The sequence below is a fragment of the Larus michahellis genome, chromosome 3 (genome assembly GCF_964199755.1).
Source record: "Larus michahellis chromosome 3, bLarMic1.1, whole genome shotgun sequence".
Lineage (NCBI taxonomy): Eukaryota > Metazoa > Chordata > Aves > Charadriiformes > Laridae > Larus > Larus michahellis.
The window spans coordinates 19,290,324-19,305,361 of record NC_133898.1 but is presented as its reverse complement, the minus strand read 5'-3'; the positions used below and the strand labels follow the sequence as shown (position 1 = coordinate 19,305,361).

At 47.1% G+C, this 15,038-nt stretch overlaps 1 protein-coding gene across 1 annotated transcript; it reads left to right on the top strand.

The window, feature by feature from the left end:
• The first annotated feature begins 2,204 nt into the window (after positions 1 to 2,204).
• On the top strand, positions 2,205 to 14,712 carry LOC141740359 (ankyrin repeat domain-containing protein 9-like). The gene is made up of 3 exons (XM_074578945.1): positions 2,205 to 3,258; positions 8,241 to 8,360; positions 13,681 to 14,712. The coding sequence occupies exons 1-3, from the start codon at positions 2,386 to 2,388 to the stop codon at positions 13,717 to 13,719; spliced, it is 1,032 nt and encodes a 343-aa protein (XP_074435046.1). The 5' UTR covers positions 2,205 to 2,385; the 3' UTR covers positions 13,720 to 14,712.
• The last annotated feature ends 326 nt before the right edge of the window (positions 14,713 to 15,038 follow it).

Below are 15,038 nucleotides of genomic sequence, written 5' to 3'. Positions count from 1 at the left end.
TTTAGATTGGCTGTGGAATCAAAATAAATCTATTATTTGGGGTGAATTTGAATGGAGGTGGACATTTAACAATACATTAAATCGAACTTCAGTTTGGAGCTTAAATTGTTCCTATGCCCCCCTTTGTCAGGACCATAAAACTGTGGGATGTAGAGGCAAACAAAAACAATTCTTCCAACAGCCGTGTTCTAAACACCCTTGGGCAGATACATGGTATGGGGATAAGCCGTACTGGGGAAAACATTTAATCCTGAGGTACGTGGAACCAGTAAACACCCAGTGGTGTTTTGAGTTTCCTTCAACACCCAGTAGTTCATGTACATGGTTCAATGTAATGCAGGGGCCACCTGCTGATTGTTTATGGTCTCATGCCCTTGAGGAGAGAACAGATGACAGGAAGGATTGCTACCCTTGGAGGTCTCAACAAAAGACCTCAACACAACCCCACATAAAAAGCCCGCTGTGGAGTTGTACATCAATTGTACAAAAATCATGTTTTTGAAAGATGAATTGACTGCTGAAAGTGAGAGGAATCGGAGGTTACAGGAAAAGTTAGATCTGTTGTCAAATGCTCCGACCCCTCCTGCCCAAGTCAAGAATTTAGTTATGTGTGCCGATCCTGATACTTGGGACGGAGATATCTGGGGTGACCCTGATGATGAGCCCACGGGGGCAAGTAGTATTGAAATTCGACCCCTCATTAAAACAGAGATGCAGTCAAATGATAGAAATAATCAGCGATATACTACAACAGGTATCACCCCGTGGTCTGTCCCCGAGCTTGCTCAAATGCAAGAGCAATTTTCACGCAAGTCAGGGAAAAGTGCAACTGAACATTTATGGAATGTTTTGCTAAAAGGAGGAGATTGTATCTTGCTGAGTGAGGAGGAAGCTAGAGGCTATTGGGGTCCTGGTGTATTCCTGGATGGGGGGGTCTGTGGGGGATCAACCCTTAACACTTAGAGTCACCCACTGGGCAGGGGGGATGGATTCTAGAGAGCGAGGCGAGCCACTGGCTCTTAAAGCTGCTGGGTTGCCCAGGCTAGCTGAATCAGTACAAAAGGCTGCCTGTATACAAGCCATGTATGAGCGTGGTGGGCAGGGCTTTCCCCTTGCTGCTCCGGTGGATCCAGTCCACCTTAAACAATTGATTAGAGGTCTCCCTGATGCTGTGAAAATGTATGTGCAAAACCTAAAGGAAAAGATTTCACAGGCAATTGACCATAATACTCGCAACCCCCATTAGCGATGGCAGCCTGTTTTAATTTGGGGGGGAAATTATTACAAGAAATAGTGATTTATGGTAGAGACATGGGTTGGTTAGAGGAAGGTTCAAATACACAGCGCCGGGTCCGGCAGGCATGGATTGTTGTGCGTAATAATCCCCGTTCTCCTCGACAAACCAATTCTCGTTTTGACCCTCAGCGTAATGAATTGTGGAGAAAGGCGTTAGCATTAGGAGTACCCCGATCAATGTTACATGGACAGTCCACAGAGAATATTCGTATAATGGTAAACTTGGTGGAACAGCCTATTAGCAAAGCTACAGAATGTACTGATGCTGTTAAAACACAGAAAGATAAAGCCCCTGCTCCTGCAAATCCTTTCTCAGACTTAAGGAAGGATTTGATTGATCTAAAAAACTAGAAAGCACGGGGGGTGTTTTAGGCTGACCCACCCGCGTGATATCTAACCTAGAATGGCCTAACCATTTAAGTGATCCACACATTGTTTTAGATACTGGCCCCCGACGAATACCTGTACATTTTCTAATTGATACTGGAGCTCAAATAAGTGTTATCACCGAAAAAACAGCAAAAAAGACAGGATTAGTCCCCACCCGAAAGAAAATAAATATAGTAGGAGTGACCAGAGTCCCTGAAATCAGACCAATTGGTGCATTGTGTGTCTGGCTTCCAGGAGAAAGCCGAATGACTAAGATAAAAGTAGTCATTCATGCGCTTACTGCAATGTATGAGCTGATCTGGTTAGACACGAAATGCAGACAGAAATCCGCCTCACCTCTCAAGCTAATTTTAGTCTCTCCCTCTCTTCTCTCTAGCTGTGTGTGTATAAAATCACTCGCAGTCTGACAGCGTTCCAGTAACCTGTGCCACGCGCAGAGCGGGATGCACTTACTAACCATCTGCTTGCATGGCATGGGTTAACTGAGCCTGTGGGATTGTGCTTACCTAAACAAAACCACTGCAGTGAGGGGAAAAACAATGAATGGGTGGAGATGATCAGCCCATGCATTCCAGCTAGTGCAGTCCAGGCAGCAATGACAGCCTGAAGGTTGCAGCAGCATCGGGATCTGCATTCCAAGTGCACAGATCTTACAGTCTGGAGTGATTCTACGTGGAGCTGCTCTTTATTTGCTGAGCCATGGCCAGTAACCAGGCCAGCCTGCAGGATGATCAGAGCAGGCACTGCAAGTTCTTATCCTATATGTTCTACCAGGCTGTGAGAGATCACAAGCCTGTGTGGATGCTGGAAGACATGAGAACTATGGAATATTTTTACTGGGAGGAAAATGCGAGCCTAAGAACCTACTCACCTTCAGAAGCCCTTCTCTATGCAGTGGTGCATAATCACCTGCCTTATGCTCAGTATCTGCTGTCTCATTTTCCAGAGGAGGCTCTCAAGGTGCCTGGGGAACATTTCTGCTACTGCCCTTCCTCTGCTCCTCACTTGGCCATGGCGGTGACATATGACAGGAGAGATATCTTGGGGCTGATCATCAAAATTGCACACAAGCTTCCTAGCTTGAACTCCTACATCAATAGGACTGGCTGCTTTCACCTGGAAGATGGGAAGACCCCCCTGCACCTTGCCTGTGAACTGCTGAGGTCAGAGACAGTCCTCATCCTCCTTGGGAATGGAGCTTCTCCCAGGATAGAGGACAGTAAAGGGCTTACCCCGCTGGACGTCATCCTGGAGCAGATGTGGGACTCCAAAGTCAATGTGGCATCAAAGAAGCTCTGCCTCGACTACCTCTTGCTCTTCATGCCCAACCCACAGTTTAAGATGCGGAAAGTTCTGCAGGAGCATCCAGACCACTGGACAGCTTTGCTGGGGGAAGACAAATTCAACAGCCTGGTGGGGAACACACCTGCTTCTTTATACCTGCAAGCTATGCAAACTATTCTCCAGACTCTTCCCCCCTCCCACTTCCCTAAAAGCATCCAGGAACTACCTATACCTCAGGCACTAAAGCCCTTACCATCCTATGGCAAAAAGCTACCGACAAAAAATGTGGTAAATGTTTTTCCTTGACTTTATTCACTGGGTCTTGGATTTTCAAAGGCAACTTAGGGGAGCTGGTCATCCACCACCCTCTGCATTTTAGTGTGATTTTAGTACTTAACCTATTAGGCTATGCTGGAAAATCCAATATTTTGTGACAAGATTTTAAATGTCTTTTCTAATTGATTGCAGGCACGGCACTTTTAAAGGCAAAAGCCTTCCTTGTTTTCTGTTTTGTTGTGCATGTGAAGGGTTAACTGTAGTCGAGACTGTGTTATGTTTGGTTTCTTAGCTGTCAGCTGGTATCAGTGTATCTGAATTCCCAATATGATAACTGTATCCTGCGTAAGGTACCTGGGTAAAAAGGAACTATGTGCCCAGTGGGATTTTCAAATGGTGTAACTATGGGACTGTACCCTGCTAGACCTGGCAGAAATACCATCCCGTACCAACAGGGTTCCAGCGTCACGTTTCCTTTCTAACAATGATCCAGCATCATCTAGTAATAACCAGAAAGTCCATGGCTGATGCTGCAGGGATGCAGAGGCAGTCCTGCAGGGTACCTGATTTTACTGAGTTACTTTACAGCAGGTCATAGCCTGGAGGGCACGAGTTCAGAGAGGGATAGTAAGTGTATATTCCTGGTGGGGGCGGATAGAGCCCTGGTGGGCGAAGAATTTCGAACAGAAAGCACCTTGTCTCACCTGGGAGTGAGGGGGTTAAAGGCAATCCCAGCCCTGATGCCTCTACAGGCTCTGCAATGGGGAAGGAACCATTTTCCCTGCTGTCCAGTAAAAAAAATGAAAATCAGAGCAGGGCCAGTGGAAGCCCTGTCCTTCACAAGTGACATTATTTCTCCTTGACTTGTGTTTTAGGGCTGAATGTATCTCCACAAGAGACTCGAGCTCACTAACTTGGATTTCCCAGTGAGTCTCAGAGCCCCTGGCATTTGCTAGTAATCCTAAGCTGGGCTATGTTGTTCTGCTGTTGAAAGTTGTCACTTGTCAATTAGAGTATTTTTGCCACCTGGGTCCAGATAGAGGGCCTGATCCTGGAAAACACGAAAAGTTCCCGTTGACTCCCCTGGGCACTGCAGGCAGGGTGTGTTTGCAGGAATCAGGGCTGGGGCTGCCCTGCCTGCTGGGGAGCTCTGCGCCTCGCTGCCCAGGCACAGCCCTGTCTGCTCTCCCAGCCGTGCTCAGCACCAGTAGTGTCAGGATCCCAACTCCCTTTGGGGGGATATCCCTTATTTTGGACCCCAGTGTTCTCCTCTCTTTGTTAGTACAACCCTCTGCTCCACTGAGATAGCGTAACCCATTTCCCCAGATCCATACTGAACAGCAGTGAGGAAATCACTCATCACTTTAAATAAATTTGGAGCCAAAGGCTGTGGGGCACAAACCCCTTTTAGGGAGGGTCTGGCTAAGAAAGGGCATGTGTTCACATCTCAATTGCTCCGTGCAAAAACGGTTCGTGCCCCATCTGACTAATTCCCTGCCTGTGCCAAGGTGGCTGTGCTTTTCCATCAGGACAGGGAGCACTTCCGCTTGGTTTTCCTGTGTGCGGGGTACCTCCCGTGTGCCAGGATGCTGGTGATGCCAGCCATGGACAGGTGGAGATTTCCTGCAGGTCTGTGCATAGCCAGCTGGAACATCCTTTTGGAGAGACCAGGATGCTCCTCCCAGATCTCCCTTCCCATGTGCTGTGGAAGCACCTCAGTGCCGGTGCCACCTGCACTGAGCTACGTGAAGATGCAGTCTTGCTTGTGAGATGGAGAAAATGTCAGCCCAGCCCTAAAAGTGGCAAGCAGGCCACGAAGGGGTTAAACCCTTCTCCTGAAATCCCACATCCCTGGTGCTGCAGTGTCCTTCCACCCCTGCCCCTGGGGACCTGCATGTCTTTCCCCATCTGTGTTTATTCCTCCTTGTTCGATGGGGGAGGGTGCTGAACGGTGGCGGAGAAATTCAGGGTCAATCTTGGGCGAGAGTTTTGCGGGGAGGTTGCTCTCGCTCCTTGGCTCGGCAGCCTCTGCGGCAGGCGGAGGCTGTCACAGCTTGGGAAGCAAAGCAGAGCCCAAGGCAGATTTGCATTACAAACGGTGGCTGAGCTGCTTCTGCCAAGCCCTGCAGGCTCCCCAGCCCTGGCAGCCCCCCCAGCCCTGGCAGCCCCCAGAAACACAGAGCTGGAGGCAGAGGACAAAGCAGGTGCTCGCTGCCTAAGGCTGATGAGAGCTACTACCGAGAACACGGCCCCTGTGGCACCCCTGGAGTCCAGCGGAGCAGGATTGGGTTTGTCCCCAACAGCAATGCAGTATCTCATCCGGATGTCGGTGGGCGAGAGGCGGAGGAGGCTGGTGATGGATATTATTAGAATAGTAATTAGGCCCCGGGAGCAGAGATCCTGGAGAAGGAGGGAAGGGAAATCATTAACTGTTATTGCACTGGCTCGAAGCCATGAGAGTTCAGTGATATAGAGAGTTTCAGAGAAGACAGGAGGGAGGGGAAGGCTGTTCAGCTTGCAAATCAAAGGAGGCAGGCAGGGATTCTTGGCACTAAGGAGGTAGCACTTTCTCATATGGCAGGGGGCTGTACCCAGAGAGCCAGAGCAACCCCCGGGGAGCAAGTGGGTCTAAAATGGTGCAGGGATCTCTTGTTGGCTGTAACGGTTGTGGATCCTTGCAAGGGTCAGGGTTCAGGCACTTCAGGCTTTATGGGTGTATTTGTAGCAGGCAGCAGGATGCCCGTGTGCATGCATTTGTCCATGCGGGAGGCTACCCCCTATCCACTGGCCCAGACAGAAGACAAGAAGATTCTCAGCAACTGCTCAAGAAACCAAATTCTGGGGCATATCTGCATCTGGTAGCACAGCCTGGAAAGCCACTGTCCCCTTGTTGGCCAAAATGCGAAAACTCTGGTGCGCTCAGCCCAGTGCGCAACAGGCAGCTACCCGCACTGGAAAGATCACTCCACAGCCCTCTCATTCTTCCTTTTCCTGACCATTTTAATAAGAAACCAAGCACCAGCTGCTGAGCTACCATCAGACTTCCATGTGTGGTCCCACTGGGCCAGAGTTTAGGGCCATTAGCATTGCGGTGACAACTCTTTCCATCGCCTGTAGCAATACATGTGCAGGATGGGGTGTCCTTCTGCTGGAGTGGAGGAATCTTCTTCCTAAACCTGGTTTGCTGGTCTTGTGGTGACCTGCCTGTTAGTTTGAGATCCCACTTGTCTTCCTGCTCAGTACAGTGACATGACATCAGACAGAGCCAAATCTACCTCACCCCTGTCTGTGCTGATTTTTTGTTCTCCATTCTTTCCAAGCCAGGTCATTAGGAAAAGTAAACTCAAAATATTTTCCACACTTCCTGCAACCTGACAGTCTGTAGTCTTGAAAAATCCCTATGCTTGCATGACAAATACGTTAGTGACTTTGTAAATCAAAAAGGGTGCTATGTGCTGTGTAGTGATGTTTACATTTTGTATATATACATACCGAGTAAGCATAGCTAAGATCTGTATTTCTGAACTTGGGAAAAATAAAAGTAAGAGAGAAAAGGGAGAGGGTAAAGTCTTTGCTAATCTTTGGATTACAGGTTGGCTTTGCAGGTTACGTCTTTTTAATTTCAATTTTGAGGAGTAGCATTGTAAGGATCTGAGTTGTGCGTGTCTGTGCGTGACTTCAGTTTCAATGGGTATCACTTCAGTGAGCCCGGCGAGTGACTTGGTGTGTGTGCGTGGCTGCGGTGTCTGCGCGTGTGTGTAGACGCGTGGGTGCGTGTGTGCACATGTATGTCTATGTCTCTGTCTGCCCTCTCCTGGTAAAACTCAGAACTGACTTACCATACTTACCCGCTCCAGTATTTGTACACATCGGTGATCAATGCCTTAAGAAAGCAGCCTTTTCACGAGATGTGTGTGTCCCAAGCTCGGTGCTGCTAGCAGGTAAGGACATTTCTTCTTCTCTTGTAAAGAGGCAGCAGCAGCTTTGCTCTTGAAATGGGTGGTTTACCCCTAAAAACCAAGCACAAGGCCTTCTGCTTGCCAACAAACACAACCATCGAAGGGTTTGTGATAGTGGCCACATTTTATTCTCAAATATTTTTTTTTTAGTAAAATCTATTAAACATACATCTTTGTCTTTCTTTTCTCTGGGCTGCCAGCAAAATTCAGCCACCTCTGACTCCCTAACCCTATGCTTCTGTCTATTTCTGCAGCACCATTAGCAGGAAGGACAGGCCAGATTCTGACCTCAGTTACACCTCTTTACACCTGAAGTAATGCTTTTTAGGTCGATTACATCACTCCCGATGTTTGTTGGTCTAAAGGAAAACAGAAACTGTTTGTGCACTTATATTCTTCAAGGCTCCGTAACTCTGACTTCAGCATGTAAATAAATGTGACGCTTAATCCCTGAAAACATTTTTTACATTTTTCGTACTTTGAATGTATGTAGATATATAATTTCCATCTCTCTAACACCGATGGGCATTTCCCTGTTCCCAGTTCCCTTGGCTTTTTTGGGATCGGCATGACAGTGACAGATGCTGTTGTTCACTAATTAAGAGCGAATGTTGCCATGCCCAAGTACAAATGAATGTTCATTGTATGATATGACTTTCTTATAAAGCCATACTTTTGTAATTTTGGTTTCTCTTTTTTAGGGAAAAAAAATAATCTTCCGTATAATTGTGTTTGTACATTACTCGCTGCATGATTAAAGATAAAAAGATTGTAACGTGCTGGGAATAAAATATATATACATATCCTGATACAATTAGGTACATTAGCTGTGAAAATCATTTAATCTGATTGTATTACTGTAATAAACTTGCAGTATAAACTTGATGTGTCTTTTATTAGCCAGTTGGTCAAAACCACCCACCAGTATCTATTGCTTTTGCTTTGGCTCATCTTGGTGTCTGATGATTTCATGCTGACTGCTGAGCCATTACCTCCAAAAACGGGATCTGAGGAAGATAATATTTTCCTTTACAGGCTTGCAATAGCTGGCTGTGCTGCCAGGGGATGACCCCAAGTGATGAGGTGAACCCACATTTCACTGCTCTGCTGCAAGGTGGCGATGAACGAGAAGAAGGGGCTCAACAGGGGCGAATGGTAATTGGTTTTGGAGATTTTCATCTTTTAGGTTTGAGTTCAGCTCATGGCAGCTTATGACAGAGCTGTTTCCAAAGTGCCAGCAGCCTCCTTTCTCTGTCTGGTTTGTATGCCATCAACAAGCTCCTTTCCTTCCTCAGGTTTTTCTCTGTATAGAAAGATGCCCCGGTAAGGCTTCCAGCACCAACTCCAACTTCTCCGGTAGGCTCAGCTGCTGCTGAAGGTCCTCAGGCAGATGTGCACCTCGCACCTGCTGTGCTCTCCTCGGGGTAACAATCCGCTGGCTTCTGTGCACAAACACAGACCAGCCAGCTCCTCCCCTACCCTGCCAAAAATAGCTACCCAAAGCATTTCAGATGATGGGTAGCTGTTTTTGACGATGATGATGATCACGGGGCTTGGACTCCTCTGCCAACTGTACCCACAGATCTCCTCAGTGTGCACTAGTACATACAAGCTATAAGCAAAGGAGTTGGTACTTTACCCTGTGCTTGCATAATAAGTTATTGGTTTCCTGGAAGAATGCAGAGAGGGGAATTGTTTCACCAGTCTCCCTTAAAGAAGGCCAAGACTATCTCCTTTGCCTTCATAGTGGGAGGTTTAGCCCTGACTACTTCACCACAAGAATGCAGTTCCCAAAGATAAAAGTTTTCTGGCTTATTTGCTTCCACCTTTTCCTGTATGTGAGACTGAGAATCTGATTCAGTTTCTCTCGTGCCCTGGCAGCTCCCCTGAGGCCGACCATCAGGGCACTAGTGAGTGGCTGTGGCGGCTGAGGGAACCCTGGGCTGATGCATCCCTCAGAGCCGGTCTCACACAGCTATCAGTTTTTTTACAACTGTAGTTAGTTGTAGCCCACGCAGCAGCAGGCAGCAAGAGAGGTACTGAAATAGAGAGAGAAATGTAAAGGGTATATTCCCTTGTGTGGGAGGAAAAGCACTGTCAGAAGCAGATGATGCAATGACCGAAATCCTGCCCACACCTCAGTTACTTGAGTGCACCTCCCTGAGTGAGTCACCCCAAATGCAGCTGATAGGTCTGGCGTGTCCCACACTAGCCTGTGTCTGTCTGTCTGTCCAGCACAGCAGTAACGCCTTCTGGCAGCACACACTGCGTTTTACTGCACCACCACGCTCAGCTGATGATACGGATGATTCCACGTGGCCGTCGGGATCCAGCTCCCAAGCCGCCCACAGTTGTCTCTAGCACTTGGGAAGCCGCTCTGAAGCCAAGCAGCCAGGTTTCTCTGGGGGTGACTCCCAAAGGCTGCTTGAAGTGGAAAAGCAATCGTAATTTTCCCGACTGGGTCCCAATTCCAGCTGTAGCAAAGCGTGTTTGTATTTTTCTATGGATCTCCTGAGAAGCAGAAGTTTATTGCTAGTGGGAGAGCTTTTGGTGAGTTGGAAAGAGAAGACCGCTGTGCTCTGTACAGCAGCTATGCCCACCCACGCCATCAGATGGGCAGATTCCTGTGCAGAGCTGTGAGGAGGAGGAATGATTATCACAGAGGTGTCAGGCTCACAAAAGAAAACCTGGGAGAAAAAAGGGAAGAAAAGTATTGTGAGAGGCAGTACGGCAAGATTCCTTCTGGGAAGCAGCTCCTACAGTTGAAGAGAAACAGGGAAAATAGTGTGGAGAATCCCAAACCGCAGTACAAGCCACATGAAGCACAAAAGCACAGAAACCACCCCCTGCCGCTTCCTCCTGGAGCTTGGCTTCAGGGTTAAAGAAAACGTCAGGTTCCAGCCTCGAAACTGAGGCAATATAATGCCCTCACCACCCACATTCTGGCTGACATCTGGCTCAGATGGACTTTGTCTCAGATGGAGATTGTCATGAAGTCTGGCATAAGGAAGTCCTGGCATAAGAGACACAGGTCCATCCTGCTGCTGCCCACCTGCTTCCTACCCCTGCCCTTGGCCAAGCAAACCCCAGCAAAGCCGGGTCACGGTGCTGTCACACCAGAGCCGGTGACACCAAAGGGGGTGGGGGGGCTCTGGTGGCGGGAATGAGCCAGCAAGCAGGGGGTATTACTCCTTTCCAAGGTTGCTTTTCACTTTGTCAGCAGAAGATCTTGTTCTCTGATGCAAAATTAACAGGGGAGATCTCCAGTAATGCTGAACCAATCCCTCCCCTCCATGCTGTACGTTATGTGCGCCTGAGAAATACCTTACCTGTCTCCTTAGACAGAGCAGACTTGGCAAGCTTGTAACAGTGAAGGCTTCTGAAACAGGAGAAGATGAGGCTGACAAGCGTTAGAAAAGGAAATAATCATTAGAGCTGACTGGAAATTGATGTTTCTATTCCGCCAAAACCCGACAATATTGCAAAACACGCTTCCATTCTGATTCAGAGTGAGAACTCAAAATACCAAACTTGCTATGGATTCAGTTTTACAAAGAAGAAAACCGATCCAGATCTATCAAAATGTTTTTAAAGAATAGCAAAATTTTTATAATGTCGTAATATTTTGCTTTTTATTTTTAATATTTTATCATATATTGTAATGTTAAAGCACTATAAAATAATGAAAACAGCATGCATTTAAATTCCTCAATAGTAGCACAATTAAAAAAAAACCACAAAAGACAAAGTCAAAATTTTCTTTATCAAAGCAAACTATTCTGATAGCTGAAAGTCTCTGTTCAGATTTTCTTCTAGCAGAAATTTTGTCCAAACAGGAACATAAAAACCACACTGCTGGGTCCGCCCAGCACCATGCTGCACTTTCTGCAGTGCATTCCCTGCTTGCTCCCTCAGTACCCACAGCTGTCGGACCGGGGATGTTAGAGGGTACATCCTTGCCCAGTCCTTTAGTATTCATCTTTTGACCTGGTGTCCCAAATTCGTCTGATTCTTTTTTGAGCCTGTTGATACAGCCACATCCACAACACCCCCTGGAAGCAAGTGACATTTACCTGCACCAAAGCTCATCTGCCACTTCTTTGCCCACTCAGTTTAGTGCTGTCCTTCAGGTGTCTTTTGCTATCTGTGGGGTGTTTGCATGCTTGAAAAAGGCCAGTGCCACTGCAAACACAGAGATTTCGCTGTTCACTCCTTTCTCCAGTCATTGGTTATACATTAAACAAAACTGGTTCCAGCACTGATCCCTGGGGGACCCCACTGCCGGCTCTTCTCAGTGATGACCACTAAATCTCACCCTTTGCCGTGCTGTAACCCGCTTTCACTCCATGAAATAATACCTCCGATCGCATAACAGCTTCATTTCTTTAATAACCTTTGGTGTGGAACCTTGCCAACAGCTTTTTTAAAATCCAAATACATTATGTTCACTGAATCTTTCCTTTATCCTCTATCCTTTTAAGTCAGATAAGTAATTTACAAACAATTCAATTTTTATGAAGTACATTTTGCAGTAAAACCTGTTCTGACAGGGGACATCAGGAAAAAAAAGCATTGTCCATCAGAAGGACCTAAAGATTTTTATAAATTGTGCGAAGTCTCCTTACAGAAATATCTCCCCCAGCGTGGAATTGTTGCCCTGTGTGGGATGGAAGTTGGTAGAGCAGCCCAATACCTCACCCTGGTACTTCCCCGTCCAGTTGTCCTTTCCACTGAAGACTTGGAAAGTTAGATTTTAGGCTTGTAAAATACAGCAGTGCATATACAGACCTGAAATCCTTATTCTATATACATCTGTCTCTGGTACTGGGACAAATACAGGTTGGACTGCCTTTTCTACTTCCATCTCTCTCTAGCGACCTCATCCCAAAACTTTGTGAAGAACATTATTGCGTTATGTGTACATGATATCCAAAATAATTAGGTCCAGTTAATGAAAGAATTACTTACAGGGTCTCTCTCAATGCCTGTCCCTCTGGCTCAACTCCCATCACAGCGTAAAGCACATTGTTTTGAGATTGCAGGGGCAATACAGACAAGATCTTTAAAAAGTCTCTTCTGATTTTGAGGCTTTGCCTGAAGCCAAAAATGAGCAACTACAGGACAAAAATCTGTTCTTCTGCCTGGCAGGTGTTAGGCAGTGACACTATAAGGAGTCTCTTCTTCTGAGTTTACAGATCTTAGAGAGATGCTATTTTCATCTGTGATGCATATATTTTCAGACACTAAACCTCTCACCAGTAGAGCTGACTACTTGATCAAATGTTTTTTATGGGACTCCTTCTGTGGGTAGAACTGAGTTTCAGTGATAACTACAGGCTTTGGCTTACTTCTGTACCAGCCAGCAGAGCCAGCATGGTGACAGACAGAGATAAAATTACATTCCATGCATAATGTGGGATTTAATGAAAGGAACACAGAAACAATAGGAAGAAAGAGCTCTGCCCAAATTAATTTTCTGCTTATAGGTGTGTTCCCTAAGCACTCAGAAATCCGCGTGCTTACTTAGACCACCTCACTCGGATCTGGTGAGCTTCAGGAAGGTGTAAGGTACGGTAAGTAACCCAAATTTGGGATCAGGGAGGTGGAAGGTAGCTTTTCCACAAAATCACCCAGCTCTCCTTTTGCAGAATTACCAGGTTCTAGAAGCAGATTTGTGCTTTGTGTTCTTTGGAAAACAGGAACCAGGTTTCAAAAGGTCTCAGTTTTACCCCAAAACACGTCATCATCATCCCTTCAAGTATAAAACATCAATTAAATTACAAGGTCCAAACCTAGACCTGTCCATGCCCATTCTTAGCCCTCTTTTGCAGATGTTTAGACCTGGGGAGCACACTCCCTCATGGCCTGAGCCTTGGCCCCCACTGCCTTGGAGGGGAATTGCACCCAAATTTAATGCTCTAATAATTAATGCACATGATATACAGTATACAGCATGAAAGCACATGCAAGCACCATGGCTGATGTGAAAGAGGAGGACCTGCACGAGTCTTACTTCTTTTTCTCACTCTCTCTTTTGCTCTCTGGGTAAAAAGACCCTGCCTCAGCCAGGCAGGACTCCAGGAGTAACACTGGGGACAAACAATGTCCCAGTTCAGTGCTGGTGCCAGCATGACAGGTTCTGGTGTAGTCGCCAAGCCTCCACACTGGACCTGTTGGTGCAACTGCTCTGTGGTTCAGGAAGGCAAATCCTTGCCTTTAGGAAGATTGACTCAGACTTTAAATAGGCGACTGAAGCTTTAGTTTGTAGTAGCTACTGCTTTTATTCTCCGTGTGGACCTTTATACCATCCTCAATAAAATCTAAAAACTGTTGAAACTGGGAGAGCTGCTAATGAATATGCTCTCACTGGCAAAAAGCAAGAAAAAAAAGAGTGCATTTTAAAATGAAAGCCCTGCGTTTAAGTTTTACATTTCAAATGCTTTAAGTGTTTTTTCTTCTTCTTTTATTCCTGCAGCGTGTCCTGAAAGGTCAGTTTTGCTCACGTATTGTTTGATTCGCTACACGGCTCCCTGCATTTTCGCCGTCCGGTTCTCAAATCGCCACCGCTTTGAAGTGGATCCATCTAGACCTTTTCATCATCAGTACCGCCAAGAGCCCTGTGGGGCTTTTGAACTCAAATGCCACCTTTTATTAGAAGAGAAAATAAAGATTGTAACTCATAAAATGGACGAAACTCAGCTGGGCAAGGCAGGATAAAAATAAAAGGGGATTATGAACAACCCTCCCTTCCCCCAGGCTTGTTGGCTGCCAGAGCTGCGGCACATGAAGAAGTAAAAACAGTTCTTACACCTGCTACCGATGATCATTTCCACACACCGCAATTGGCTTGTGGGTTTTGGGTTTGTTTTTTTAAAATATTTTCCTGAGCAAAACTGAGCATCCCGGCGAGTCCTCGGGGCCGAACACCGGCGCGGCCCGGCCTCAACCGGCGAGGGGCCGCCGCGCCGCTCCCAGCCGCAAGATGGCGCCGCGCCCTTTCCGGCGGGAAAAGCGGTCAGTGGCCGCCCTGAGGGGAGACGGGACCCTGACAGGATGCCGCTGCCGTCGCCGTCCGTCCCCCGCCGTGCCCGGGCTGCAGCTGCTGACACCGCTTTTGGACGCAGTGTCCACACCAAATCCAAATAAGCAAAAACAGTTACAGGAAGGCGGTGCAGGCGCCTTTACTGTCAGCCACCGAAGATGTGGGGTTTATTCCAAGCAACAGAAGGGCCTACCGAAGAAGTTCAGGCCTGGGGCTGGGCTCTAAACAAAGAGCGGTAAACAGAAGCAAATTGTTTTGCGCTGGGTCTTGTGGCAGAGATGAGTTTCAGCCCTGAGGAGCGGGCAGCCATTTCCCGCCCTCTCACCTTCCCTGTCTCCGAGGGACAGGAGAAGCTGTGGTGGATGAAGCTGGCGGTCAGCAGCTGAAAGGCTCTGTATTTATATTTAGCAAAGCATGTAAAATCCAGTCATCTGAGGCAGCCCTGCTGGTGCGCTACTGCTGTGCAAAAAAAAAATAAAATCATTAAACAGAGGAGTTGGAGGTGGTAGAGCTGCAAGAACCACCATTTTCCCCTTTCTGAAGAGGAGGCTGGTGAGGCTGGCTGTGGTAGGACATGGAGGAAGGCATTTCCACTGCAACTGGACAAGGAGCCTGCCTGTGAGCGTGGTCGTCTCCTGCAGAGAAAACGAAGGGTTGCTGAGGGGGTTAATAACTATCAGGAGCAACAAAAGGTACTGCCAAAGATGCCTTTAGCTGTGTTTCTGGCACAAATCTCAGATAGCTTCCCCAAATAGCAGGCCTGATAGCCTAAAGTCTCTTCTAACAAAAAT